Source organism: Panthera leo, chromosome B4 (genome assembly GCF_018350215.1).
Source record: "Panthera leo isolate Ple1 chromosome B4, P.leo_Ple1_pat1.1, whole genome shotgun sequence".
NCBI classification, from domain to species: Eukaryota; Metazoa; Chordata; class Mammalia; order Carnivora; family Felidae; genus Panthera; species Panthera leo.
Window position 1 is genome coordinate 42,545,414 of NC_056685.1, and position 26,510 is coordinate 42,571,923.

General features: G+C 42.5%; 2 protein-coding genes across 12 annotated transcripts in view; one reads left to right on the forward strand and one right to left on the reverse strand.

Annotated features, from left to right (window-relative positions):
* Positions 1–15,506, reverse strand: part of MFAP5 (microfibril associated protein 5) — a 46,419-nt gene extending 30,913 nt beyond the window's left edge. For all 6 annotated transcript variants that reach the window (XM_042945742.1, XM_042945743.1, XM_042945741.1 and 3 more), the window contains exon 1: positions 15,319–15,506. In XM_042945742.1, coding sequence (XP_042801676.1) covers positions 15,319–15,339 — 21 coding nt within the window. In that variant the 5' untranslated portion in view covers positions 15,340–15,506. The remainder of the gene's footprint in view (positions 1–15,318) is intronic.
* Positions 15,113–26,510, forward strand: part of RIMKLB (ribosomal modification protein rimK like family member B) — a 63,292-nt gene continuing 51,894 nt past the window's right edge. For 5 of the 6 annotated variants that reach the window (XR_006204676.1, XR_006204677.1, XM_042945736.1 and 2 more), the window contains exon 1: positions 15,737–16,031. The gene's annotated coding sequence lies outside the window, so the exon portion shown is untranslated. Of the gene's footprint in view, positions 15,200–15,736; positions 16,032–26,510 lie in introns of those variants that run through there. The other variant, XM_042945735.1, reaches the window with a different exon arrangement.

A 26,510-nucleotide genomic window follows, 5' to 3' on the forward strand; every position in this document is an offset into this window, starting at 1 on the left:
ACATTACTTTAAAAAAATCGTGAAAAGTCCTTTTAACAGAGAGGAAATCAAATTCTAATTTTGTACCAGTGTACTTTTAATATCCCTTTTCAAATTTAAAAAAAAAAGTGTTTTTTTTTTAAATATGTATTTATTTTTGAGTGAGAGAGAGAGACACACACACACACACACACACACACACACACACACACAGAGCGGGGAGCAAGGGAGGGTCAGAGAGGGAGACAGAATCTGTAGCAGACTCCAGGACGCCGGGCTCCAACTCTCCAGCCATGAGATCATGACCTGAGCTGAAGTCATAAGCTTAGCTGACCGAGCCATCCAGATGTCCCAAGCCTTGCGTCTTTCATAAATCCATTTTGGCAAATACCCTCCAGAGTTCAAAAAAAAAAAAAAAAAAATCACATAGACACAACATACATCAACACAGATAAATTGTTAATTTTTTAAAATGTTTATTTATTTTTGAGACAGAGACAGAGCGCTAGGGGGGGGAGGGGTAGAGAGACAGAGGGAGACACAGAATAAGAAGCAGGCTCCAGGCTCTGAGCTGTCAGCACCGAGCGGGGGCTTGAACTCATAAATGGTGAGATCGTGACCTGAGCCAAAGTCACACGCTCAACCGAATGAGCCACCCACGCGTCCCTAGACACACCACGAATTTAGTACTCTGCGAAAAGACCATGTGAGGACATAGTAAGAAGGACGGTGGGGCTCAAACCCACACTGTGAGATCATGACCTGAGCCGAAGTCTGACTGAGCCACTCAGGCGCCCCAACGCAGATGGCTTTTACTTCACTCACATGGCTAAAGCTTCTTAATGCTATTTGCTGCGATCTTCCGGAGGCCACAGGCTAGATTTGGGGCCAGGGAACTTATACAGCACTGTATCTCATTTTATTTAATAATTTATTTTTATAGCACTGTATTTTACAAAGCTTCTTCCCCCCTCCTGTTTTGTCTTCAGTCTCTGTGTTTTGGTTATCTCCTGGGTGTTTACATTTCAAAGACATGATAAGATTTACAATTTCAAGAGACAGAGAAAGAATGTAAGTTTGTGCCCTAGGCATTTTCGAATAATTGCTACTTAAATTCTTTTTGTTTTAAGGGTTGACAGCCTGGGGCATTTCATCCCTTCCCCACCCCCACCCCCTCACCGCCACAGCATCTTCTGCAGCTGTCATCACTTTCCCAGGGATTCCACCTCTTAGCATCCCAGCCAGGCCTTGTCAAAGGGCGCTCAGACCTTATTCTGTGCCCTCCTGGCCTTTGTAAATGGCACTAAGGTTACCAAATTATTACTCTGCCCTCCCACCTTGTCAGCCATGCCCGAAGCTAGCAGAGCAGTGGACAGCTTCGTGCCTTTCTCTCACCAGAACCCGTCTTCCAACTCTAACTCGAGCTGCAGTCTCTAGTTGGGTACTGGGGGGGGGGCAGCTAAACGGCCTCCAGGAGGGGGCCAGTCCATTGCAGGAGACTATATTCCCCCTCTTTGTTGCAGCCTACGAGGCGGTTCCTTAAATAAGCACATCAAACCAGCCATTGTTTTCAGGGTGTCAACGCACTCACATGGCGATCTACAAACATCTAACATAGAAGCCACCTCTCCCAATGACACGGAAGTCAATGGCCGGTGTGGGATTTCCTACCCAGATGCGTCTTTCCCAAGGCGCATTTTTTTCTTTTTTTTGGTCTCCTGGCTGGTGCACCAATTGTTGGTTTAAAAATTGGAGAAGCCGAAGAGGTAGTCCTTTCCAGATCAGTAAGTGGCAGGTTTTATAAGCAAAAGAACGTACTTCTAAGGCTTGTCTGGGGTGGCCTCAGGATGAGTAGATCTGTGCACCCATTTGCCAAATCTTAGATGTTTGTATAGAGGTCTTAACTGGGTTTAGTCACATCTACTGTCCAGATGGTCTTAACACATTTGGATCTCAAGGCTGTGTTCTTGGGGCAGCTTCTGGGAATAAGAGAAGGCAAGCAGAATGCACATTACAAAGACAAGGTGAGGAAGAGGGCCCTCCAACTGTCCAGGTCCAGGTTGCCAGAAGTGAGCTCATTGGGTACCTACACCTGGTAGCTCATTGCTCCTAGGGGTTATCAGGGGCCTCCTTTGGTTTCCTCTTCTAACACTATAACTATTAACAGATAAGGTGAAGCATATTAAAATTTTTAAGAGTTTATTTTGTTTTATTTTTGTGAGGGAGAGGGCACGAGTGAGCAAGGGGCAGAGAGGGTGGGGGGAGAGAGAGAGACAGAGAAGGGGAGCTCAAGCTCACCCAAAGCGAGGCTCAAACTCACGAACCATGAGAACCGTGAGAACCTGAGCCAAAGCCTGATGCTTAACTGACAGAGCCAGCCAGGTGCCCCAAGAGTTTATTTGAACAAAAGTTTTTTGAATTGGGACAGCACCAAACCGGAAGTGGTTAGGAGTACTCTACCCACAGAACCCCTAGGAGGGGCGCACCTGGGTGGCTCAGTCGGTTTAAGCCTCCAACTTCCGCTCAGGTCTGATCTCGTCGCTTGTGAGTTCGAGACCCGCATCGGACTCTGTGCTGCTGGTAGGTCAGAACCTGGAGCCCACGTCAGCTTCTGCGTCTCTTTTCTCTCTGTCTGACCCTCTCACACTCACACTCTCTCTCTCAAAAATAAATAAATACTAAAAAAAAAAAAGAAAGAAAGAAACTCTGGGAGAGAATTTTCTAGAGAAAAGGCAAAAAGCAAGGAAATTAATTGCTTAATCACTTAAAGTTTATTTGTTTCGGATTGGCTGTCCTTAGCTTTCAATTTTGTAATCTTAAGACATTTGCAGGCTGATTTTGGTTTGCTTATGGAGAGCCTCAGTCCAATGACTCCCTTGTTTAGTGAATTTGACACATTTTATACAGATTTAGGAAGGGCTCCAGGGAAGAATTGTGAGAAAATGGGTGGTTATCAAACTTTAGCGCATCAAAAGTATCCAGTGCTCGTGAAAGATGCTTGTGTTCCTTCTTTGGGGATTTCAATTTGGTATATACGTGGTGGGGGTAAGAATCTTCACTTAGCAACTCATGGAGGTCTTACTGTGAGCTCAAGTCCCACGTTGGGCTCCACACTGGGTGTGAAGCGTACTTAAATAAGTAAGTAAGCAAGCAAGCAAGCAAGTAAATAAATAAATAAATAAATAAATAAATAAATAAATAAATGCAGTCCTTCTTACTTTATCCAAATATTTCTCAGACTCCAGTGTTTTCCAGAATCCTCTGAGGATATGACTGCTAGATAAGACATAGGATGGTCAAATTAATTTGAATTTCAGATAGGTAGCAGATAAATTTTTAGTGCATCTCAAATAAGGCAATATTTGTGACATCTTAAAAAAAATTTTTTAGTGTTTAATTGAGAGAGAGAGAGAGAGAGAGAGAGAGAGAGAGAGAGAGTATGAGCGAGGGGAGGGACAGGGAGAAATGGAGACACAGAATCCCAAGAAGGATCTGGGCTCTGAGCTGTCAGCACAGTGCCCACCCTAAGCAGGGCTCCAACTCACGAGCTGTGAGATCATGACCTAAACCAAAGTCAGAAGCCCAACCGACTGAGCCACCCAGGTACCCCTATTTGTGACAAATCTCATCAGTTGTTTTAACTGAAATGCAAATGTCCTTTTTCTCCAACCATCACCGAATATTTTCTTCCTTTTTATTTTTTTATTTCTTTTTAATTTGAGAGAGAGCACACGAGTGAGGTAGAGGGGAGAGTGATAGGAGGGTGGGGAGAATCTCAAGCAGATTCCATGCTCAGCATGGAGCCCAACACAGGTCTCCATCCCATGACCTTGGGATCGTGACCTGAGCCAAAATCAAGAGTCAGGTGCTCCATGGACTGAGCCACCCACGCATTTCCATCACTGAATACTTTCACATTGGTTGTTTGAATCTTCCTTGAGTCAGATACATGTGATGGCTGTCTCTTTTGTCTTTTTAGGAAATTTCAAAATATATAATCTCATGAGGAGATTCTCTTTATCACTGATTCCCTTTTTAACCTTTCCTAATCTCTCCTACCTCTAGGGTTACCTCTGTTACTTACTGGGTAACAAGAAGCTTGAGAAACTTAGAACTAAACTGCCGTACTTTTTATCTTGTTTCTTTCTTTCTCCTTTTACTTTCCCACCTGCTCCATTTTCTCTCTCCTCCTCTGCTCTCCCATTTCCTTCTTAAGTCTGTTTCTCTGCTTTTGTCCCAGTTGTCTTTCTTGAAATTTCTACCAGGGCTTTCCCTTTTCCACTTTGTTCCCTCTTTTCTGTTTTACTCGTCCTCTTTTTCTTTCCTTCCTGCCCTCTCCCCAAGGCTTCCATGTCAAAGTTAAGCTCAGTAGGGTTAAAAAAAAAAAAAAAAAAAAAAAAAAAATTAAGCTTCGTAGAAACAAGTCAGGGCACTAGGAACCAGTCTGCAGTGTTGTTCCAGAAGGAGATTCTGTTCTGCCGGTCCCTTTGCTGGAGCAAGTTCTCAGTCAGGAGAAAGGAGGGCTTCAAGAAACAATTGCTTTGCCTGAGGATCTGATGGGAGGGTGATGGATAGCACTGCAGTTACGACTTGAAGAACTGCAGGAAAAGGAGGGGAACCACTGCCCGGCAGCGTGAGGGGAGGGGGTGGCTGGGAGAAAGAGCCAGTCAGGAAGAGCTTATGAAAGGGGAGGAGAATGTACTGGCTGCGTATGCCGCGTGCAAGAGACCTTTCTGCAGATATTGTGTCTTTGTGAGCTGACTGCAGAGGCCATGTGCATGCCGAATGTATGTGAATGTATGTGTTGCTGATTTCAGATCATGGGTCTGTGTGAACTGCTGACTGCAAGAAACAGGGATGTGTTGTTGAAAGGATTTTGCAGTCAGAGTGCTTGTTTGTGGTTCTGTGGTATGTGTGACTGACTTTTTGCCAAATGCACCGTTCTGATTCCAGCTCTGAAAGTTTAGTGGAAGTCTGGCTTACTAAGCCAAGACACAACAAAGTTAGAAGGAAATTTGGGGGCAATGTGAGATGGACATGAAGAGAGCAGCAAGAGAAAAGAAAAAAGGAGATTTGAAGAAAAGGCAGAATGACAAAGCAGAAGATTGAACAATAGAAATTCCCTCCTTAGAAAAGACAGAACTTTGATAGGAGGGAGGAAAGAAAAGTAACATTCTTCCAGGTATAGGCATTATGTATCCCTAATTCTTCCTGTACCTTGGTGAGATAGTTCCTAGTTTTTCTCTTGTTTCTTTCTAGACACGGTGTATCATGACATGTATGTTACAGGTATATTTTGGCTATACCAGGGGCTATTTTAAAACAACAGTTAAGCAAACGGGAGCATTAACAGTTCTTAAAAGAGAAAAAAGAGGGTTTGTTTTGTTCTTGTTGTTAGATAGGAAAGCTATTGGACATAATGGAAGGACATTCAGTCTTGATCAGAGATTAATTGAACAGGATTAGAGAATTACCGTTGTGGTGATTAGAATAATAATGTGAAGTGCATGACACATTCCAAAAGCAGGGGTGTTGAAACACTCTATTGCTTCATTCCAAAGACGGTTATTGTTATTAATACAGTTGTTAACAAAATTTAATAGGGACGTACACCTGGAATGAAATATTTAAGTTAGGCTTAAGAACTTCTAGATCTAGGATAAACACAGATGCATCCTAACTTTGAACTTGGATGTGGACTGGGAGGGAAGTTTCAGTTGGGAGCATCCCAGTTTTGCTTTGTTGCCAAAACACTACATATTTTTGATGATTTCAAACTGCAGCCACTGTAATGTCTTTCTCAGCTCTTTACTCTCGTCATTCTTTAAACCTAAGTAGTTGGAAATTATCATAATTACATTTCCAATGCTACTTTTGCTCTGTTCATTAATGTCTTTTGTTTCCTTCAGCCATCTTATCCTCCTTTTCTTCCTACTAGTTGTTTTTTTCAATCTGCCTCTCTCCTTCGTTATTTCCTCCTCTCCATCATGTTTCCCTGGATTTGATTAAAATTCTCCTTCACTTCTTTCCTCACCTGTCTCTCCTTTGTCAAAATAATTATTTTTCAGGCTCGTCTTTCTCCTCATTCCTTTCTCTGGTGTCTTTGTCTCCAGCAGAGGGGGTCTGATGGTGATGGGAGGTAGGGATGAGGCCTGGGAGAAGGCAGGCTGGGAGGGGGAGGAGGAAGTGGTGTTTCAGCTGTTTCTGCCATCAGCCTATGAAAGGCCGATTTAAGCTCGCCTCTGTAAATTCCTCGCCTCCCATCCCACAGCCTTCCCCTTCAAAGAGTCTCTCTACTTTCCCACCTTAAATTCCACCTCCCTTTCTCCCCACCACATTTCTCGGGTGACATCACTTTCTGCCAGCTGTGACTGCGAGGGACACTGACCTACTTTTGCCCTCTCTGTTAGGCACTAAACCCTGGTTTCTCTGCTAAACTCTGGATTTCTGCTAACCACTTTTTGCCCCTGTGTGTCACTTGATCCTTTTTTTAAACCTCAAAACATTTCATGGTCTCCTATGAGGCTGTAGTTTTTAGTATTTAAACTTTGAGAAAAAACATAATTATGAAAAAGCTTCTATGACTTCAGGAAATTCACTTATGATTTATATGGATGAGTGCTTTGTTAATCGAAACATAATCTCTCCATGGCTGAAGAATAACATGTATTAGTCATTTTTGAAGAATCTTCATAGGTATGCTTGGCTAATGGATTCTTTTGTGCCAAGTTCTTTGTTGTTTTTTTTTAAGAGGGAGATGAGGGGGCAAGTGAGTGAAGGGCAGAGAGAGAGAGAATCCTATGAGGGGTTGGAGGAGAGAAAGAGAGAGAAAGAGAGAGAGAGAGAGAGTTTCTCTTTTCTAGTGGGGCTCACCCGAAGTGGGACTTGAACTCACAAACTGTGAGATGATGATATGAGCCAAAGTCTGATGCTACTGAGCCACACAGGTGCCCTGTGACAAATTCTAATATATGTATTTACAAATGTTTTGCATATGACATTGGAGACATAAGCGAAAGTAGCAGGCATTGATCTATAAATAAAACTTTACATACGGTTGTCCCTGCATATCCACAGGGGATACATTCCAAGACTCCCAGTGGATGCCTGAAACCACAGATAATATTGAGGCCTATATATAAATTATGTTTTTTCCTATACATACACACCCATGATAGCATTTAATTTGCAAACTATGCACAGTAAGAGAGAGAAAACTAATAATAAAATATGCCAATTACAACAATATACTGTAATAAAAATTATGTGAATATGGTCTCTCTGGCTCAGTTGGTCGAGCATCCGATTTTGGCTCGGGTCATGATCCTGCAGTTTGTGGGTTCAAGCCCCGCACAGGGCTCTGTGCTGACCGCTCAGAGCCTGGGGTCTGCTTTGGATTCTGTATCTCCCTCTCTCTGTGCCCCTCCCCCACTCATACTGTATTAAGAAGTAGGGAGAAACTGCAGAAAAAACACATTTTTATAGCTTTTGGAGGGGCTAGAGTAAATGATCAGAAACATGTACTTTGATGATGCTTGGATTGAAATTCTGGTTCTGCCACTTGCTAGCTGTGTGAGTTTGGACAAGTTACTCAGCCTCTCTGTGCCTCAGTTTGCTCATTTGTAAAAAAAAAAGATCCTGAGGTCCTTTAGGGTTATTATGAAGATTACACTGTTTCATATACATACAAAGGTTCTGAGAACATTGCATGTTCTAAGCTATTTTAGGTTTATTATGAGACTAGGGACAGATATATAACTATATACGTTTCAAGTATTTTTGTGGTAATTTTCTCTTGCGTACATTTTCATTCACCATTTCTGTACTCAGCAAGTCAGTGTTATAGATCTTCTATCTTAGTCTAAGTCGTCTACTCTGGCTGTCCACAGAAGTTCTGGGACCCGAGCAAGAGGGATCGAAACGTGTGTATTAGAGATTTGTCTGGTGATTCCATTGTGTCACTCAGTATAGATTTCTCCTTTTCCTTTTTTCTTCTGCTTACTTTCTTTTCTAACTTTATTATGCTGTTATGAGAAAACTTAAATTGAAAAGCACTTAGAGAAAAAAGCAAGGAGTTTGGGAATTCAGGTGGAGTTGATGGAAGCAAGGTTAAGTAAAAGCAAAGATGAGTTAAAAAAAAAAAATAACTCAGTGATCAATGCAGGTTTGAAAAGCCAGGAGAGCAAAAGTGATTTAAAAAGGAAATGAGGAGCACCCAGGTGGCTCAGTCGGTTAAGTGTCCAATTCTTGATTTTGAGTCAGGTCTTGATCTCACGGTTTGTGGGTTCAAGCCCTGCGTTGGGCTCTGTGCTAATAGAGCTGGGCTCTCCCTGTCTCTCTGCCCCGCCCATGCATGCTTCCGCAAGGGCTTGGTCTCTCTCAAAAGTAAACTCTAAAAATATGAAAGAAAAAGAAGAAAGAGGGGCGCCTGGGTGGCTCAGTCGGTTAGGCGGCCGACTTCGGCTCAGGTAATGATCTCACGGTCCGTGAGTTCGAGCCCCATGTCGGGCTATGTGCTGATAGCTCGAAGCCTGTTTCAGATTCTGCGTCTCCCTCTCTCTGACCCTCCCCCGTTCATGCTCTGTCTCTCTCTGTCTCAAAAATAAATAAGCGTTAAAAAAAATTAAAAAAAAAAAAAGAAAAAGAAGAAAGAAAAAGAAATGAATATGGCAGGTAACAATTGGGACAGAATAGATATAAATAGCACTGCTTCTTTGCACTGAGGATAACTACAAGAACTTAGACTCATGAACAGGGCTCCAGAGTCTAACTTTGTCTTTTTATTAAAGTTTTTAAAAGTGTTATGTATTTGAGAGAGAGTGCAAGAGGGGGAGAGCGGCAGATGGCGAGAGAGTCTTAAGCAGGTTCCATGTTGAGTGCAGAGCCTTACATGGTGCTTGACCCCACGACCCTGACATCATGACCTGAGCTGAAATCAAGAGCCAGACGCTCAATTAATTAACTGAGCCACCCAGGTGCCCTGGTATAACTTTTTCAATACTAGGTTGTTAGAATGCTTTTAGAATTTTTATTCAATATGTAAATGTTTAATACTAATTCAAGGTGCTGCTGGTGACATAAATTGTGACAGATCCACAGAGCTCTTGTGTGGCATTGGTCTGGTTGAAATGTTTACTAATTCATTCATGTTTCCCTGAACCAAGGGAGGGTGGTTCTTGTTTTATTTTTTCCCTTATTACCTGATGTTTCCTCTATTTTGTAGAAAAGAACACACTGCCTTTCACATTTACTTTTCCCTTTATTCTTACCAGATTGATGTGCTTTTTAAAAAAAAAAAATTCTTGTTTTTGTTAGTTTTAAGTTTATGATTTTTAGGAGAGAGAGTGAGAGCAGGGGAGGGGCAAAGAGTAAGAAGGAGACACAGAATCCGAAGCAGGCTCCAGGCTCTGAGCTGTCAGCACAGAGCCCGACGTGGGGCTCGAACCCATAAACCATGAGATAATGACCTACGCTGAAGTTGGACCATTACCGGACTGAGCCACCCAGGTGCCCTCAAAATTTCCTTTTTTTTTTTTAGTTTTAAGTAATCTCTACGTCTAATGCGGGGCTCGAACTCACAGCCCTGAGAGCCAGACAGGCACCACCCACATTAAGATACTTTTTTTTTTTTTTTTTAAATGTTTTTTTATTTATTTTTGAGACAGAGAGAGACAGAGCATGAGCAGGGGAGGGGCAGAGAGAGAGAGGAAGACACAGAATCTGAAACAGGCTCCAGGCTCTGAGCTGTCAGCATAGACCCTGGGGCTCGAACTCACTGACCGTGAGATCATGACCTGAGCCGAAGTCGGATGCTCAACTGACTGAGCCACCCAGGCGCCCCACTTTTTTTTTTTTTAAGTTAGGTATTTATTTTGAGAGCAAGTGTGAGTGGGGGAGGGACAGAGAGCCAGGGGAGAGCGAGAATTTCAAGCAGGCTCTGCACCATGCCGGGCTCGATGCCTGGTTTGAACTCATGAAATGTGAGATCATGACCTGAGCTGAATTTGGATTCTTAACCGACTGAGCCATCCTGGTGCCCTCAGATTGATATACTTTTAAGATATTCCAGTGAACATGGGGTACCTGGGTGGAGTCGGTTGGGTGTCTGACTTCAGCTCAGGTCATGATCTCACAGCTAGTGAGTTTGAGCATTGCCCCGGGCTCTGTGCTGACAGCTCAGAGCCTGGAGCCTGCTTCGGATTCTTTGTCTCCCTCCTTCCCTCTCTCTCTCTACCCTCCTCCGCTTATGCTCTGTCTCTCTCTGTCTCAAAAATAAATAAACATTAAAAAAAAATTTTTTTTAAAGATATTCCAGGGGCGCCTGGGTGGCTCAGTCGGTTGAGCGTCTGACTTCAGCTCAGGTCATGATCTCATGGTCTGTGAGTTCGAGCCCCACGTCAGGCTCTGTGCTGACAGCTCAGAGCCCGGAGCCTGTTTCAGATCTGTGTCTCCCTCTCTCTCTGACCCCCCCTGCTCATGCTCTGTCTCTCTCTGTCTCAAAAATAAATAAACATTAAAAAAAAAATTAAAAAAAAAAAAGATATTCCAGTGAACAGAGAATCAGGAGACTCAGAAATTGCCACCAATGATTTCATCTTGTTGCCTCAATTTTCCCTTCTGTCAGAGGGGTCTAGAAATAAATAGTTTCTTAACCTTACAAAGTTGCTGGTAGTTAAAATGAGTTTGTAAATGTTAAGGCTTTAGGGCAGGGCGTCTGGCTGACTCGGTGGGTGGAGCGTGTGACCCTTGATCTCAGGGTTGTGAGGTTGAACCCAACGTTGGATGTGGAGGTTAAAAATGTGGAAGGTTTTATTTTAAAAAAACCGTTTAATGTTTATTTTTTTCTGAGAGAGAGACAGAGACAGAGTGCCAGCGGGGGAGGGCAGAGAGACAGGGAGACACAGAATCCGAAGCAGACTCCAGGCTCTGAGCTGTCAGCACAGAGCCCCTCGCGGGGCTCAAACTCGCAGACAGCGAGATCATGACTTGAGCTGAAGTGGACACCCAACCAACTGAGCCACCCAGGCGCCCTTTTAAATAAAGGATATTTTACAAATGATTTTTCTCTAAGACATTATTCTCAAAGTCTCATGGGTCTAAGAATTATTTGGGATGTGAATTCAAAATGCAGACTCAGGGGTGATTGTCTATGCTTTGAGTTTGGCTCAAAAATACAGATATCCAGGCTGATTCAGAAGGTCAGACGTGAGGGCCAAGGAGTCTGCAATGTGAACACGCATTCCAAGTTATTCCTGAGTGGTAGAGAAAATGAAATATTCCAAACAGCCAGATACAATTAAGGAGGGGGAACCCTCCATTACTTCTCGAAGTCTTATTTTTCTTTACGCCCTTTCCTCCTGATTGAGGCAAGGTACGGTCTTCACTCCTTTTCCCCCACCTCCCATCCTCCTTTGTGTCTGGCATTGACATTTTCTTCGCGTAGTTGAAGAGGCGCTCAGTTTAATGTGTAGAAATGGAGTGGCGGAAAGGGAGGAGGGATGTGGGTGGGGAAAGGCTAGATCAGTATTTAGCTATTCTAACTGTGGAGACTGTTGTTGTCGGGCTGGTTCTAGCCGGCTGGTTCAGGGAGAGGAAGCCGTGGGGACAGCTAGAGCCTGGGCAGCTGCCCCTGCAGTTCTGTATTTGCTAGTGTAGGTTCTGATGTGACACAGACTACCTTTTCTCCACCCACATGAATTTTACAGGAATCACATCAGATATGCCGTGAGGACTACTATTTTAAGTACTGATAACAGTCCTGGATTCATTCCTGTTTACAGTTCTCCTCTTTGCTACTCGGAGGACTTTAATTTCAATCCAATCCCAGCTTGTTTTCTTGTCTCAACCCAGGAAGGAAAGATTTGCGCCAGATGGCGTCTATGCGGTACTTAAAGATTTTTGCTTGATGTGCATTCTAGAAAATATGTAAGTAATGTTTTTCTGGATGGTGGAGATAGACACCAAAGCAACACAAGTTGAATCAGAGACAGGGAATTAGTGGCACCTGGACAACTTTGTTAGGGGAGATTTTGTTTTCATCACCTCCTCACATTTTATGTGCCTTCCCCCTAGTATCTTCATATTGTCTACCAAGAACTTTTATAAGTGTTTCTTGCTGGGTACCTGGGTGGCTCAGTCAGTTGAGCATCCCACTTTGGCTCAGGTCACAACTTTGGTCTGCAAGTTTGAGATTGAGTTCGAGCCCAGCACGGGGCTGTCTGTTGTCAGCTCAGAACCCACTTCTGATCCTCTGTCCCTCTCTCTTTCTGCCCCTCTCCCCGCTCATGCTCTCTTTCTCAAAAATAAAAATATTTAAAAAAGTGCTTCTTGCTGCAAATCTCGCTATCACATTCTAACCAGCTAATCCATTGATTCATTGAAATGTGTCTAGATAATGTGTACTGTCATATATAGTTAATTCTAATATCTCTGTTGTCTAAACCTTGGTTCAGCTTAGCTGCGTGTTAGAATTCCCCGGAGAGCCTTAAAAAATATTGGTGCCTGGATCCCAGTAACAGTTTGTACTATGACACATAGCTAAACATTGCATAACTTCTCTTTGATATTTGACTATTTTGGTATAGCCTACACACACACACACACACACACACACACACACACACGTATAAAAACATTTTATTTTTAAATACACTCTACACCCAACATGGGGCTCAAACTAACAACCCTGAGATTCAGAGTCACTTGGTCTACTCACTGAGCCAGCCAGCCAGCTGCCCCAATAACCAATATTTTCTGAGGACTTACTATGTAGTAGATCATATTTGAGTTACCTCAATCTCTATTTTGTGGATGAGATAACTGAGGCTTACAGAGGTTAAGCACCAATCACATGCCACTAGGAAATAAAGCTAAGATTTTAAATCAGATTTACCTGACTCCAGAGATGCTAGGTTGCTTATTATGTCTTCTCAAGGGATTCAACTGACCCCAGAGCATACTGAAGAATATTAATTTAATGGTTAAAAATGAGTGGTGCATGATTAAACCAAGATAAGCTTTAAGTAGTACTTAAAGTACTTTTTTTTAAAGTTTATTTTGAGAGTGAGAGTGGGAGGGGCAGAGAGAGATGGAGAGAGAGAGACAATCCCAAGCAGACTCTACACAGACAGCACTGAACCTGACGTGGGGCTCGAACTCACAAACTGTGAGATCATGACCTGAGCCGAAACCAAGACTCAGATATTTAACTGACTGAGCCACCCAGGTGCTCCAAAATACTTTGTTTTGTAACGTAAACTCTACCCACAACGTAAGGGTCAAGCTTAGGTCCCCAAGATCACATGCTCTATTGACTGAGCCAGCCAGGTGCCCCCAAATACTTTCAAGAATATATTGTTACCCAAAGGAGATGTGAGTCCATACCTGTCTAAATAACAACCATAAAAGCACAAAGATTATGACTGAGTCCAAGAATCTGAACCTTTCTGGACCTTGCTTTCCATTATGGAAATGCTAAAAATAATTTAAATAAAGTGAATTTGATCATTTATGTAAATATTATATACTGACAATTTAAGCCATATCCTTGGCTTTGCATTTAAGAATATACTTCTGTCTTTTGTTTGTTTCTGACTACCTTAAGTGGAAACCAAAACGTTGCATACATTATGAATTTCTTTGGATGTGTCTGGCGTATAATGACAGTGCATGAAATACATAGCATTGTTTTTTTTTTTTTTTTTTTAAGTGGCCAGTGAATTACTAGTCTAATATTCCCTACCCACAGTTTCAGCAATACATCCTTTTCCTGCGTGCTGCATGGTTACCTTGAATTAGGTTTCTTAACAGGACGGAAGAATAGGATAGGTAGTACTGATAATCGGTGGGGCCAGTCATACAACCTTTTCCCTCTGTCAATCACCCTGTGTATCTTTTGCCAGATTCTCATTGTGTTAGCATCTCTGTGATCAAGGTTCTCTTGATCACAAAATGCTTCTCTTCTTTGTCTTTAGGTTGAATATACTTTGCTTCAGGAGACTGAATATCAGGGTGGAAATAAAGAGCAACATCTTAGTTCTGTAGACTCCCCCCTCCCCTTTTTTTGAAGGTAGTAATAGCACATTTATTCCTGTAAACGTGTCCTTTGTGAGAACTGTTCCCTCCTAGGTTACTCTCAGTGGCAAAACAGCAGCAAACACAATAGCACTTGCTTTGTGCCAGGCGTTAAGTCTTATCAGCTAATTCACTCCTTATACCAACTCAATGAAGTAACTATTTTTGTATATTCTACAAAATACTTTTATAGTTAACTTTTGTAGTCAGGCAGATTAAGATAGAGAAGTTAGGGTACTTCAGAAGATTTAAGTAAGGGGAACTAGAACTCTGAGCAAGTCCAGAAGTTAACCACCCTATGTTTTGCTATATCTCTTAAAGGACTAAGTGAATGAAATCAGCAAAAAAGGCAAACTAAAATGGTTGGGAAAGGATTGCTGAAAAGAATTTGTTGACTTAGGCGACTCAGAATGGAATGTGATTTGTAAGAAGGCAAACTGGTTAGTTAGGACATCATTGTATCCCTCATGTGGGATCTCTAGGGGTAATAAATGACTATGGTTATTTTGGAAATGAATCCGCCAGGTACAGTCGCACGGTGATCTGTTACCTTTCGTTTCATTCTTTATGATCTAGAAAAATTAACACAGGACTAACGTAGCTGAACATATTCAGATTCATTCTTACAGCAACCTTGGAATATATTCTTAGCTTTTCATAACAAAGGCTTGGGGGGAAGTTATGAAACTAATTTGCCCCAAGGTTTATACTGGTTTCCAAGTAGCAGAGCGGGCTGTACCACACTACCCTGCCTATATGTTTAAGCCTGCATAAAGCCCTGAGCATGTATGATGTACTGTAGTTTACAAATTTGTCTTACAACGTACAGAGGCAACGTCTTCATTCCGTACACGCATAAGGACCTTATAGGTATTGATCTTTGTTCCCAATTTTTGCCTTTGGGAGGGGAGAGACCACGGCTTGCGGGGACACCAGGCGGAGGGCGCCGGAAAGGCTGCGCGGGAGGTGGGCTGGGCTGGGCTGGGCAGGGCAGGAGACAGAGGCGTGGACACGCACAACCACACAGTGCCCCAAGAGGCTTGGTGGGCTGGCGTCAGGGTTCAAAGTGTGCATGAATGGGGCCAGAGGAGGGAATGTGAGGGCAGGGAGGGTGTACAACGGAAGGAATCAATCTCGCGGTTTCGAGGTGGGAACAAACCTTATCTCCCCCCCCCCCCCCCCCCGGCGTTTCCCTTCCTTAGTAAGGACGGTTTGGGGGCGGGTGGGGAAAGCGCGTCCTCGAAGCGCTCTCGCGCTCTCATTTACCTCTCGGCACTCGCGCTCCATCGCCCCTCTACCACCCGAGAGGCTGACGATGGCTGCGAGTGGGGACGCGGAGCCTGGAGGGCGGGTCTCGACGCAGGTGTTGGATGGATCCGCTAGGCCGGGCTCGGCTGGCTGGCTGGCTGGCCCGGCCCCTCGCCCCGCGGCCACCGCCCCCCGCCCGCCGCGCCGCCGCGCCGCCGCGCCTGGGGGGCGGGGCCGGGGCGCGCGAGGGTCCTCTGCACGCGGGCGGGCGGCGCGCGGCGCCTCGGTCTGGGGGAGCGCGGGGCGGTCTCCGCCGGCGTCGCGCGCGCTGTGTGTGAGCGGGGTTGCGCGCGCGCGCGCGCACTACAGGCGAGTGAGGGAGCGAGGAGCGGCCGGGTGTGAGAGTGTGTTTGGGGGTGGGGGCGAGTGTGTGTGTGTGTGTGTGTGGGAGTGTGTGTGGGAGTGTGTGTGGGAGTGCGTGGGAGTGGGGGTGAGGGACAGCCAGACCGACCGCGAGGCTGTGAGAAAGTGGGCGAGTGTGCGAGGGTGCCCGGCCTGGCTGCGGGAGCCGCGGTGGCGGAGGAGAAAGGAGGCGGCTCCCGGCATCCCGACCCCCTCCCCCTCCTCTCCTTCTCGGACTTCCAGCCAGCCTGCCCGGCAGCCCGCGGTTCCCTCGGAGGCCCCAGCCCGGCTCCGCTGGCCGAGAGCGAGGGAGGAGCCGCCGGAGCCAGGTGAGCGGTGCGATCGCTTCCCTCCCCCGGTGTAGTGGCGTGAGGCGGAGGCGCGCCCGCCGCCGCCCCCCCCCCCCCGCACCCCTCCCCCAAATGGGCGACTGCGGCCTTAGGGACTCGGCGACGAGCTGGGGCTCGGCCGGGCGGGGCGCGCCGGGGGCCGGGGGGCTTGTGAAGCCCGGGGGGGGGGGGGTCGCTCCGCCGCGGGGGGGGGGGGGGCGGTGGGGAGCCCCGGCCCGGTCGGCGTGCTGGGAGGGGGCCGAGGTCGCCGGGTGCGTGTGACGGGTGAGAACTGCCGGGGACAGGCGGCGTCCTCGGGCGTGAAGTGTGCTTCCCCCTGTTTGTGAGGGGGGTGTGGTAACCCTGGGAGTGCTCGTTGGAGTAGAACACGCGTTGTGCCAACCTGTCCTCCAGCGTGTGGTGATCGCTCCTGCCCCTGCTTCCGTCAGACACATTCCTGTGGTGTGACCGAGGGAGGAGGATGTGGTGTTCGTCCTACACTTAGTATGGTTTAGATCCCATGGTTTCCTCCTTACGTGTGAAATTTTAGAGAGTGTGACAGTCCTACCTCCTTTGCCTTTGGCAGTGCTCTGAGTAAGAATGGGGTGACAAATAATTGCTTGGCTCGTTCGATTTTTCTTTTTTTTAAGGCATTTGACCATGATGCAAATCTTGCCCCCCTCCCTTTAAAAAAAACCCCAAACTAGTTAGATAATAACTTCACATTTGCCTTACTAATGTGTCCTTATCTCAGATGGCGGATTTGTAATCCCAGTATTTTACCCCACTTGTAGGTGTGAATAGAGAGGGGGCGGTAATTGCATTCTATGAGTGAGGTTATGCTACCCGTGTTGACTGTAACTTCCGATGTGAATTCTTTTAGCATGCTGTTATTTTCCCATTAATTACATAAATTGTTCTCACATCTTTGGGGAGTTGGATTAAATTCTAAATCTGAACGGAAAGTACGTGAGGCAGCCTAATATGGAAGATACTCTTTTTTTGTGGGCTTGGTGTTTGTTGTATGTACCGAAGTTCTTAATTATTAAATGTAACCTTTTAAAATTTAAATGCTATGTAAATTTCGTTAGGTCTTTAACACCATTGGGCCGTTGAAAGGTCATTTTTTTTTTTTTCTGTTTCTTACAAAGAATTCACTGTCAGAATACTATAAGATATTCATTTGGAATAAAACACTCTGAAATTCCAGTCATGGAGATTGATTTATTTTCTAACTTTTAGAATGACAACCTCTAATTTTCAAAAATGACAGTCATAGTTAAATTTCTCTTCTAATGGTTGCTGTGTGTTATTTGGTCAGTATGTCAAAGGGGAGGAGGCCTATTTTTCTTTGGAGGTGATCTTTTGTTTATTCCTTTCTATCTTGGTTAGTGCAATGACTTTCCTTCTTTCATGTCAAAGATTTGGTTGTTAGTTTGGCAAGATGGCTGTTGATGTTTTCATCTTTCTCTGTCTCCTTTTTTTTTCCTCTTGTTTTCTCTTACCCCCACCAGGTGCCAGAGTCTGCTTGTTGGGGAGGGGGGACACTCTGATTCTGACCACAGGGAGCCAAGAGCATCAAATACATTCATGTAGAATCTTCCACTCATTGAAGGTCCATTTTTCTGTTCCCTCCTTTCCCCCTGCAGGGGGGAAGGAGTTGAATGACTAACCTTTAGACTTTGGGCTACCAGCTAAAATTCCACTTAGTTGCTGGTGGATAGCTTTTAATTTTTTTTTCATTTTCTTAGATTCATTGAGTGGCAACCAGAAATTTCTCTTTTTTTTTCTTTTCCTTCTCATTCAGTTCCTTTTCTCTCTCCACAAGGAAATCACTAGCAACGTTTTATAAATCCTCTACCCCTTCTTAGCTGTATTATGAAGGCATACACTAAAGAGAACATGTTTTTACATAGGACCAATGAATGCCAGCCAGACTTCAGGCATTAGTGCGTTGGGGTACAGGATGAACCATGGCTAAAAAAAACCACCTCCCAATTCTTGTTTTCCTCAGTTTGTATCCACCTGGGATTACTGGGGTAGGTTACTAGATTGATTTCTCAGAACTTCTCCCCTGTCTATGACCTGAAAGAACATAACACTGGAAGGATTTGGGGGAAGGGGAAAGAACAGGGCCAGTTGATCCACAGTTTGAGAAGTAGCTTTTATCATCTTTCTCTGGGGGGCGGGCATAGAGACTTAAACTGCATGAAAGTGGGTGGAGGAACGTAGGAACAACACGACAAGAGTGACAGAAAACCAAGCATAAGTTAGGAAGGGGGAGTTTGTATGTTGCTTACACCGTTTTGGGGGTTACTTAGTGATGTGGATTTGTAGAGAGTTTATGGCAGGTTAGGTTACAAAGAGTAATCTCTGCAAGTGGGATTAAGTCATAGGCATATGGGGAAAGAGCTTTGAAATTATAATCTAATGTTATTTTAATGTCTGGGCATAGATTGTGATAGGAAGAATAAAAATATGTTAATGTTAACTGTACTGGCATACACAGTTGTTTCAAGAGAGGTTGAGTAGGAGAGATTAGGTACAGATATTGGGGAAACTGCCTGTCATTATTTGGGAATCTTCCTTTTTGTCGTATTAGGGGCTGTTAAGAAATAATAACATACTACCCCCCAAAATATCTGTACATGATGTGTTTTAGATTTGTGTGCAATATGTGAATGTGTACATATTAGATTTGCAGAAAAGGACTGACTTTCTGACTTCATGATGTCATGCCATGCTGTTTTTTCAATGTTTTCTTTTCCAGTGTGTTTTTCCTTTCAAAATTGGCTTGGAGGACAAAAGCTACAGAGCTAGCTAGCTCTACTCCCTTAGAGCCTGGTCTGCATGGAACCCATCTGCTTATTTATTTATATTTTTTAACTGCTTTTACTGAAATTACAGGTTTTTTTTCCTTCTGACTTTTATTGTTAGCAAAGGTAATTATTTCAGGATGAGATGTATAATGGTGATGGAAAGTAGCATTAGGCTTGGGTTTTTAGTGTTTTCTTTCCCCCCAAATGTTTGTTTATTTTTGAGAGGGAGATGGTGCATGGGGTGGGGGCAGGATAAGAAGGGGACAGAGGATTTGAAGCAGGCTCTGAGCTAACAGCCGGATGTGGGGCTTGAACTCATGAACTGTGAGATCATGTCCTGAGCCAAAGTCAGACGTTCAACCAACTGAGTAACCCAAGCGCCCCATTGGGTTGTTTATTTATATGTGAAATTGAAAAGATAAATTATGAATTTTTGACAGCTATGTTTAGATCTTATGGGGTATGCATTTGCCTGCTATTAAATATTGAAAATGTTTTTTGATCCTGCCTTATGATTCAATATAACAGACCCCTTTATTTTATTTTATTTTATTTTTAATTTTTTTTTAACGTTTATTTATTTTTGAGACAGAGAGAGACAGAGCATGAACAGGGGAGGAGCAGAGAGAGAGGGAGACACAGAATCTGAAACAGGCTCCAGGCTCTGAGCTGTCAGCACAGAGCCCGACGCGGGGCTCGAACTCACAGACCGTGAGATCATGACCTGAGCCGAAGTCGGACGCTTAACCGACCGAGCCACCCAGGCGCCCCTAACAGACCCCTTTAAAATAACTCCTTGGGGCGCCTGGGTGGCTCGGTCGGTTAAGTGGCCGACTTCAGCTCAGGTCATGATCTCACGGTCTGTGAGTTCGAGCCCCGCGTCGGGCTCTGTGCTGACAGCTCAGAGCCTGGAGCCTGTTTCAGATTCTGTGTCTCCCTCTTTCTGACCCTCCCTCGTTCATGCTCTGTCTCTCTCGGTCTCAAAAATAAATAAACGTTAAAAAAATTAAAAAAATAAAATAAAATAACTCCTAACCCCTAATGCTTAACATTTAGCTGTCATATATGAGGTTTTATGTTGCTTGCTGGAGATAATAGAGAATAAAATAAGGATTCTGTCTTCATGGAGTTCACAGTCTAATTTCATTGATCCTTGTTTTTTTCATGTGGCAGTCTGTTCTCCCATCAGTGTCCGGAGGAGTCTGCTAGATTATTGTAAAATGTGTATCGATTTATGAATTGATAAAGTAACAAATTTGTGTAAACATCGATATGCCAAATTAATTTTTACTTCCTTTCTTTCAAAAGTGGCAGCATATCACCAAGTTGTGACCAAGAAAAAAAAAATTTACAATTGTGGTATCACTATACTGTACACCTGAAACTAATACAACACCATATGTTAACTGGAATTAAAATGAAAACAAAATTTCAAACCTACCCCTTACTTAAATGTTTTGCTCTGTTCAGCTCCTTTTCATTTCTTTCTCTCTCCCCTCTCCCTCCCTCCCTCCCCTCCCACCTCCTCCATCCCCCCAACCTTTCCTGTTACTAGCTCTTGACTTCATGTTCTTAGGAATATAGAAATAAGGTCTCCAAATAGAATATGGATTTGCGATATTAGGTCACACTAGTTCTCTCTTACTGCTCCACTTTCCCGTATTTGGCAGCATTTTAGACTTTGATAGTTTATCAGAAAACTACATTTTGGAAATATCTTGCAGGTTTGTCCAAACAGGAACTTTGAAATTTTTCCTGATTCATTGTGGTTTTTAATTGTTAGCTTATTCCTTTGACATGTGAATTAGTTAGCCATGTTTGTAAAACCTTCAACTTAAATACAGTAATATCTTCCCAACTCATTTTTCAAGGTAATGTCCAGAAAGAAAATTTAGAAGGAAGGCCCAACATTTAACATGTTAAACATGATGAACTTTTTTTAAAAATAAAGATCTTATTTATTTATTTTGAGAGAGAGAGCGAGAGAGAGAGATAGTACATGAGCAGAGAGAGAGGGGGAGACAGAGGATCCAAAGCAGGCTTCACGCTGACACCGTTGAGCCTTGATGCAGGGCTCAAACTCATGAACCGTGAGATCATGACCTGAGCCGAAGTCGGACACTCAACCCACTGACCCACCCAGGTGTCCCAATGTTTATTTTTGAGAGAGAGCACAACCAGGAGAGGGAGAGAGAGACAGAGACAGAGAATCTGAAGCAGGCTCCAGGCTCTGAGCTGTTAGCACAGTGCTCAATGCTGGGCTCAAATTCACAAACCATGTGAAATCATGACCTGAGCCAAAGCCAGATGCTTAACTGACTGAGCCATCCAGGTGCCCCTAGATTTTATTTATATTTTCAAAGTAATTTTTGTACCCAGTGTGGGTCTTGAACTCACAACCCCAAAATCAAAAGTCAAATGCTCTACTGACTGAACCAGCCAGGTGCCTCTAAACATGAGCTCTGAGTAAGCCATACTACCCTTTGAGTCTCAGGAAGACTTTGCAAATTTTGTGCCATGTTCCAGAAAGAGATACATTGATTTAACATTCCTGTATTAAGTGAAATCATTAGAAGTTTTATTTGGGTTACTGAGAACTTTATTTGTGAGAAAACTTTATTTAAAGTTTACTCATTTTGAAAGAGAGAGAGTGGGAGTGTGGGAAGGGCAGAAAGAGAGGGAGAGAGAATCCCATGTAGACTCTGTGCTGTCAGCACATAGCCCGATGATCCATCTCGCAAACCCTGAGATCATGACCTAAGCTGAAATCAAGATACAGATGCGTAACTGACGGAGCCATCCAAGCACCCCTTGATACGCTTTTTAAAAAAAGATTTTTTGAGTATTCCCTATACCCAAATGTGGAGCTCAAACCTAGGAACCCAGAGATCAAGAGTCATATGCCCTACCAACTGAGCCAGCCAGGGGTACCATTCAGAGAAAACTTTTTTTTAAAAGTTTAGTTTTGTACACCAGACTATTTTTATATACCAGACTGTTAAATTACCTGTAGCTTTGAATAACAAAGCTTTAAATAGCAAAGTTACAGGTAATTTAAGTAAAGGTAACATAATTTTCTGATCTTTTAGTTGAATATATGTAAATTTGCTTGTTAATTTGCTCATGATGTTTGTTTTTCTTCTCCAGTTTTCTTTTTATTGTGGTAAAATATACAGCATAAAATTTACCTCCTTAATCATTTTTTAGGTACACAGGTTAGTGATATTAATTATATTCATATTCTTATGCAACTATCTACCATATTCATTTCCAGAACTCTATATATTGCAGAACTGAAACTGTATACCCATATAACTAACTCCTCATTCTCCCAACACCCCAGCCTGTGGCAACCACCATTCTACTTTCTGTGGATTGACACATTATATATTTTATATACTGGTGCATAATGTCCTCCAGGTTTATCCATGTAGCAGCATGTATTGGAATTTAACTCCTTTTTAAGGCATTGTATGTACATACTGTATCTTATTTATTCATCTGTCAACCGAAGGCTTGGGTTGCTTCCACCTTTTAGCTGTTGTAACGCTGCTATGAACATGTGTATGAAGATTCTTCTTTGAAGACTCTGTTTTCAGTTCTTTTGGTTATATACCTACAACTAGAATTACTGGATCATACAATATTTCTATTTTTATTTTTTTGAGGAACTGCTATACTATTAAAAAAAATTTTTTTAATGTTTATTTATTTTTGAGAAAATGTGAGGGACAGAGCATGAGCAGAGGAGGGGCAGAGAGAGAGGGAGACACAGAATCTGAAGCGGGCTCCAGGCTCTGAGCTGTCAGCCCAGAGCCCGATGCGGGCTTGAACTGATGAAAGGTGAGATCATGACCTGAGCCGAAGTTGGATGCTTAACCGACTGAGCCACTCAGGTGCGCCTGCCATACTATTTTTAATAGCAGCTGCACCACTTTACATTCCAACCAACAATTTTCAAGGCTTCAGGTTTCTCCACATTCTCCCCAACATTTGTGATTTTTTGTTTTTTGACAGTAGACCTCCAGTGTGTGCGAGTTAATTATATGGTTTTGATTTGTGTTTTCCTAATGATTAGTGATGTTGAGCATCTTTTTTTTGTGATGTTTTATTATCACATCCTTTTAAAAAAGCTCTGTGAGGGCTGGGAGTATGTCTGTTTTGTTTACCATGATATTTTAGAGTGCATAGTAGGCACTGAAATACTAATTTTTAAATTAAATGTATTTAATCGAATACTTAGTGTTTTTAGTATTTAGATTCTTAATTGATCTGAGATTATGACCAGTGTTTGACTTTGAACAGTTTTCTTTTTTTTGAGAGAGGGATATAGAAATACTTCTCCAGGGATGTTGTAAAAATAAATGTAAAAGTGAAATGATGAAATGTAAGATGATGATCTTGTCAGTGTAAAAAGAAACTCCCTCTTATCATCGATACCAATACTTACTGGTATTTTAATGTCAAGGGAATATTTCAATGTCAAGGGAATATTTTCATACAAAAATTTTAATGTCAAGGGAAAATTTTCCTATAAGATTTGACCAAGGTATGATGGACTATACTTGTTAAGGTAAGGTTTTATGGCCTATAATAAAGAATTCCCAGATATCATTTACATAAGCAAAAAAGGTAGTAGGTAGTCCAGGGTCACAGCACTACACAGTTGTCAGGCATTCAAGTTTTAACATGTCTCTGTGTTTTTCCTAGGGTTCACTTTTCACTCCTGTCTTCATAGTCTAGGTGGTTGTTAGAGCTGTAGCCATAACACTTACATTCCAGGAAGGGTGGAGGAAGGGCCAAGGAATAGTATAGTATACCTCTTAAGTATGTGTTCTGAAAATTTCAGTGCAGTACTTTCACTCAGCTCTTATTGAGTAAAATTTACTTATATGATCACATCTAGTTGCAAGAAAGCCTAGAGAATACAGTCTGTTCGTTACATGGCATTGTGCTTAGCTAGATATTGGATATCTTATTACTTAAGGAGTCATTAGAAAATGGATATTGGGAAGGAGGTGGCAGTCTGTGCCATGGAGTGTGTGGAATTTGAATTCACTTGGCTTTACCACTTAACTTCTTGGCTAGAACGTATTCAGCTAACAAATGAAGACAGTAATGCACCAAAGGGATGGTTGTGAGGATTGAATGAGAAGATACAGATAAATCGCCTACCATGGTATAATGTGGGTTTTTAAAAATATTTATCCAAATTCCTTTCATTGTCTTTAGGTATGGTAGAAAAAAGTAGAAAGAAATCAGAAAACCTGAATCTTAGTCCTGGCTCCGTTATTGTGATAAGCTCATGATAACTTAAACGGTCAGGCTGTTTCTTTAAAATGGGAAGATATATGTGTGTATTTCTCACGTAATTACATGCAGATTAGATTAGAAAATATATGTGGAATGTGTTTCATGAGCTGTAAATGGAGAATAGTTTTAACCTTATCTGTGTGCATTATTTTGCCTTTGTCCTGCATATGTTTCTTTGTATGAGGAAAGGGAATTTATAGGCACTTGTCTATATATTTCAAAGTGTTGCCTTTTCTTACCTTCATTGGTTTTTCTGTTTCAGCACTCATTTTTTTTCAGTCTTTTGATAAAGGGATCTTCTTGAGATTGGGTAGGAAAATCATTGCCCTCTCTTTCCCCCCATAATCACATATGTAGCTTAAAAAAAAAAAAAGTATCATAGGTAAAAGTGCTATAAAAAGGAGAGAGTGTGAATGAGTGTGTCATGTAACCTTTAGGAACTTATTGGTTTGCTCTATTTTTGAGGTATATCCTTTTCAATATAAGGAGGGGGTTGTGAGGGCTATCACACATTTCTTTTCTGTCATAGCTAAAGACAACTTTGATTAATATCTAGCCTTTTGCTCCTACTTTCAAAGCATTCCGGTCTGCCTTAAAGTTAATGTGGCAAAGAACATGGCATTTTGTATAAACTCAGAACACCTAAACAGTGATCTTATTTTATGTGGCATCTTAGGTAAAGGATGAGATTTTATAGGAACTATCCAGATTTCAGAGGGACATTTTTTTAGAGATTATTTATTGATGAACATTGTTAGTGAGTAATGGGGTAATTGGACTAAGACTATTATTTGGTTATTTCTGAGACTCTTCTGAGGTTTTCAAGTTACCATTCAGTCGTTTTCTGTCCCTTAATAAGAGCTACAAAAATCACCTCCTATCCCCAAATAGTATGGGTCTTCCTTTTCACCCTTCCTTTTTTTTTAAAAAGGTTTTATTTATAATTTTTTTATTAACAAGGTTTCTTTTTAATGTTTATTTTTGAGAGAGAGAGAGAGAGAGAGAGACAGAGTGTGAGGTGGGGGAGGGACAGAGAGAGAGGGAGACACAGAATCCAAAGCAGGCTCCAGGTTCTGAGCCCGATGCAGGACTCGAACTCAAACTAGGAGATCATGACCTGAGCTGAAGTCCGGATGCTCAACACACTGAGCCACCCATGCATACCCTTTTAAAAATTCATCTTATAGCACTGACAGTATAAAAAAAAAATAATTACAACATACTGTGATAATTGCCAGAATATATGTATAAGATAATGTAGATTCATGGAGTTAGGGTGATTTTTATAAGTCAGAAAAATTTAACAGATGTATTAACTAGTGAGCCAGTATTTACTAAGGTAGGCTTAGGATGTATATTCTAAGCAAAAGGAAGCATGAGAGAATACAATGTGTTCAGGAAATTGGTAAATGAGAGAGAAGAGAGGGTAGAAGATTAGTTTGGAGGTGTTTTTAGGTGCAAAATGTTGCATGTACTGGGGATGAATAGGAAATTCAAGTGGTATTTAGAAAATAGAATTACTGTTGTAATTGTATGTTTACGTAGTGAAGAAAAATAGAAAATGATGCCAGAGTTTCTGAATTAAATGCTTAAATTAGGATGAGTATATCTGGCAGTATTCTTCTGAGAAACAGAACCGGTAAGAAATTGTATATATGTGGAGGGAGAGGGATGTATGGAGGGAGGGAAGGAGGAAGGGGGGAACGAGAGAAAGAAGGAAATAGAAATTAATTTTAAGGGATTGGTTAGTGTGATTGTGGCACGTCTGAAATTTGTAGGGCAGACCAATGGGTTAGAAACTCAGTCAGGAACCTCTGTGTTAACGTGTTGATGCAGAGTTCCTTCTCTTGGAAACCCTTTTTTGTTGTTCACACCTTCCACTGATTGGATGGGGTCCACCCATGTCATAGAGGGTAATCTCCTTCACTCAGAGTCGACTGATTATGAACTTTAATCATATTTCCAAAGTACCTACATAGCTACATGTAGACTAGAGTTAGACCAAACAGTTGGGGCACCATTGTCTAGCCAGGCTGACGCATAATATTGAACTATTAAAATGGGAATTCAAGGTGTTTAGGTATGTGAATAAAAACACTTCAGAATTTTACTTGCTCAACTGAGGCAATGTTTGTGGCATTTAGTTAGGGATGCCTACTAAGCAGATTGAAATAGGATCTCAAATACAGTTGAGAACTCCAGGTTGGAAAGATATTTAGTGGGTCAATGATATATTCAGATTTTAATGATAATAGTTGAAGCCTGGCTGAGGATGAAATTTCTAGAGAAAGGAGTGAAGGGTTTAAGAAGGAAGCCCTGGGGATTATGTACAGAGAAAGCATCCCCC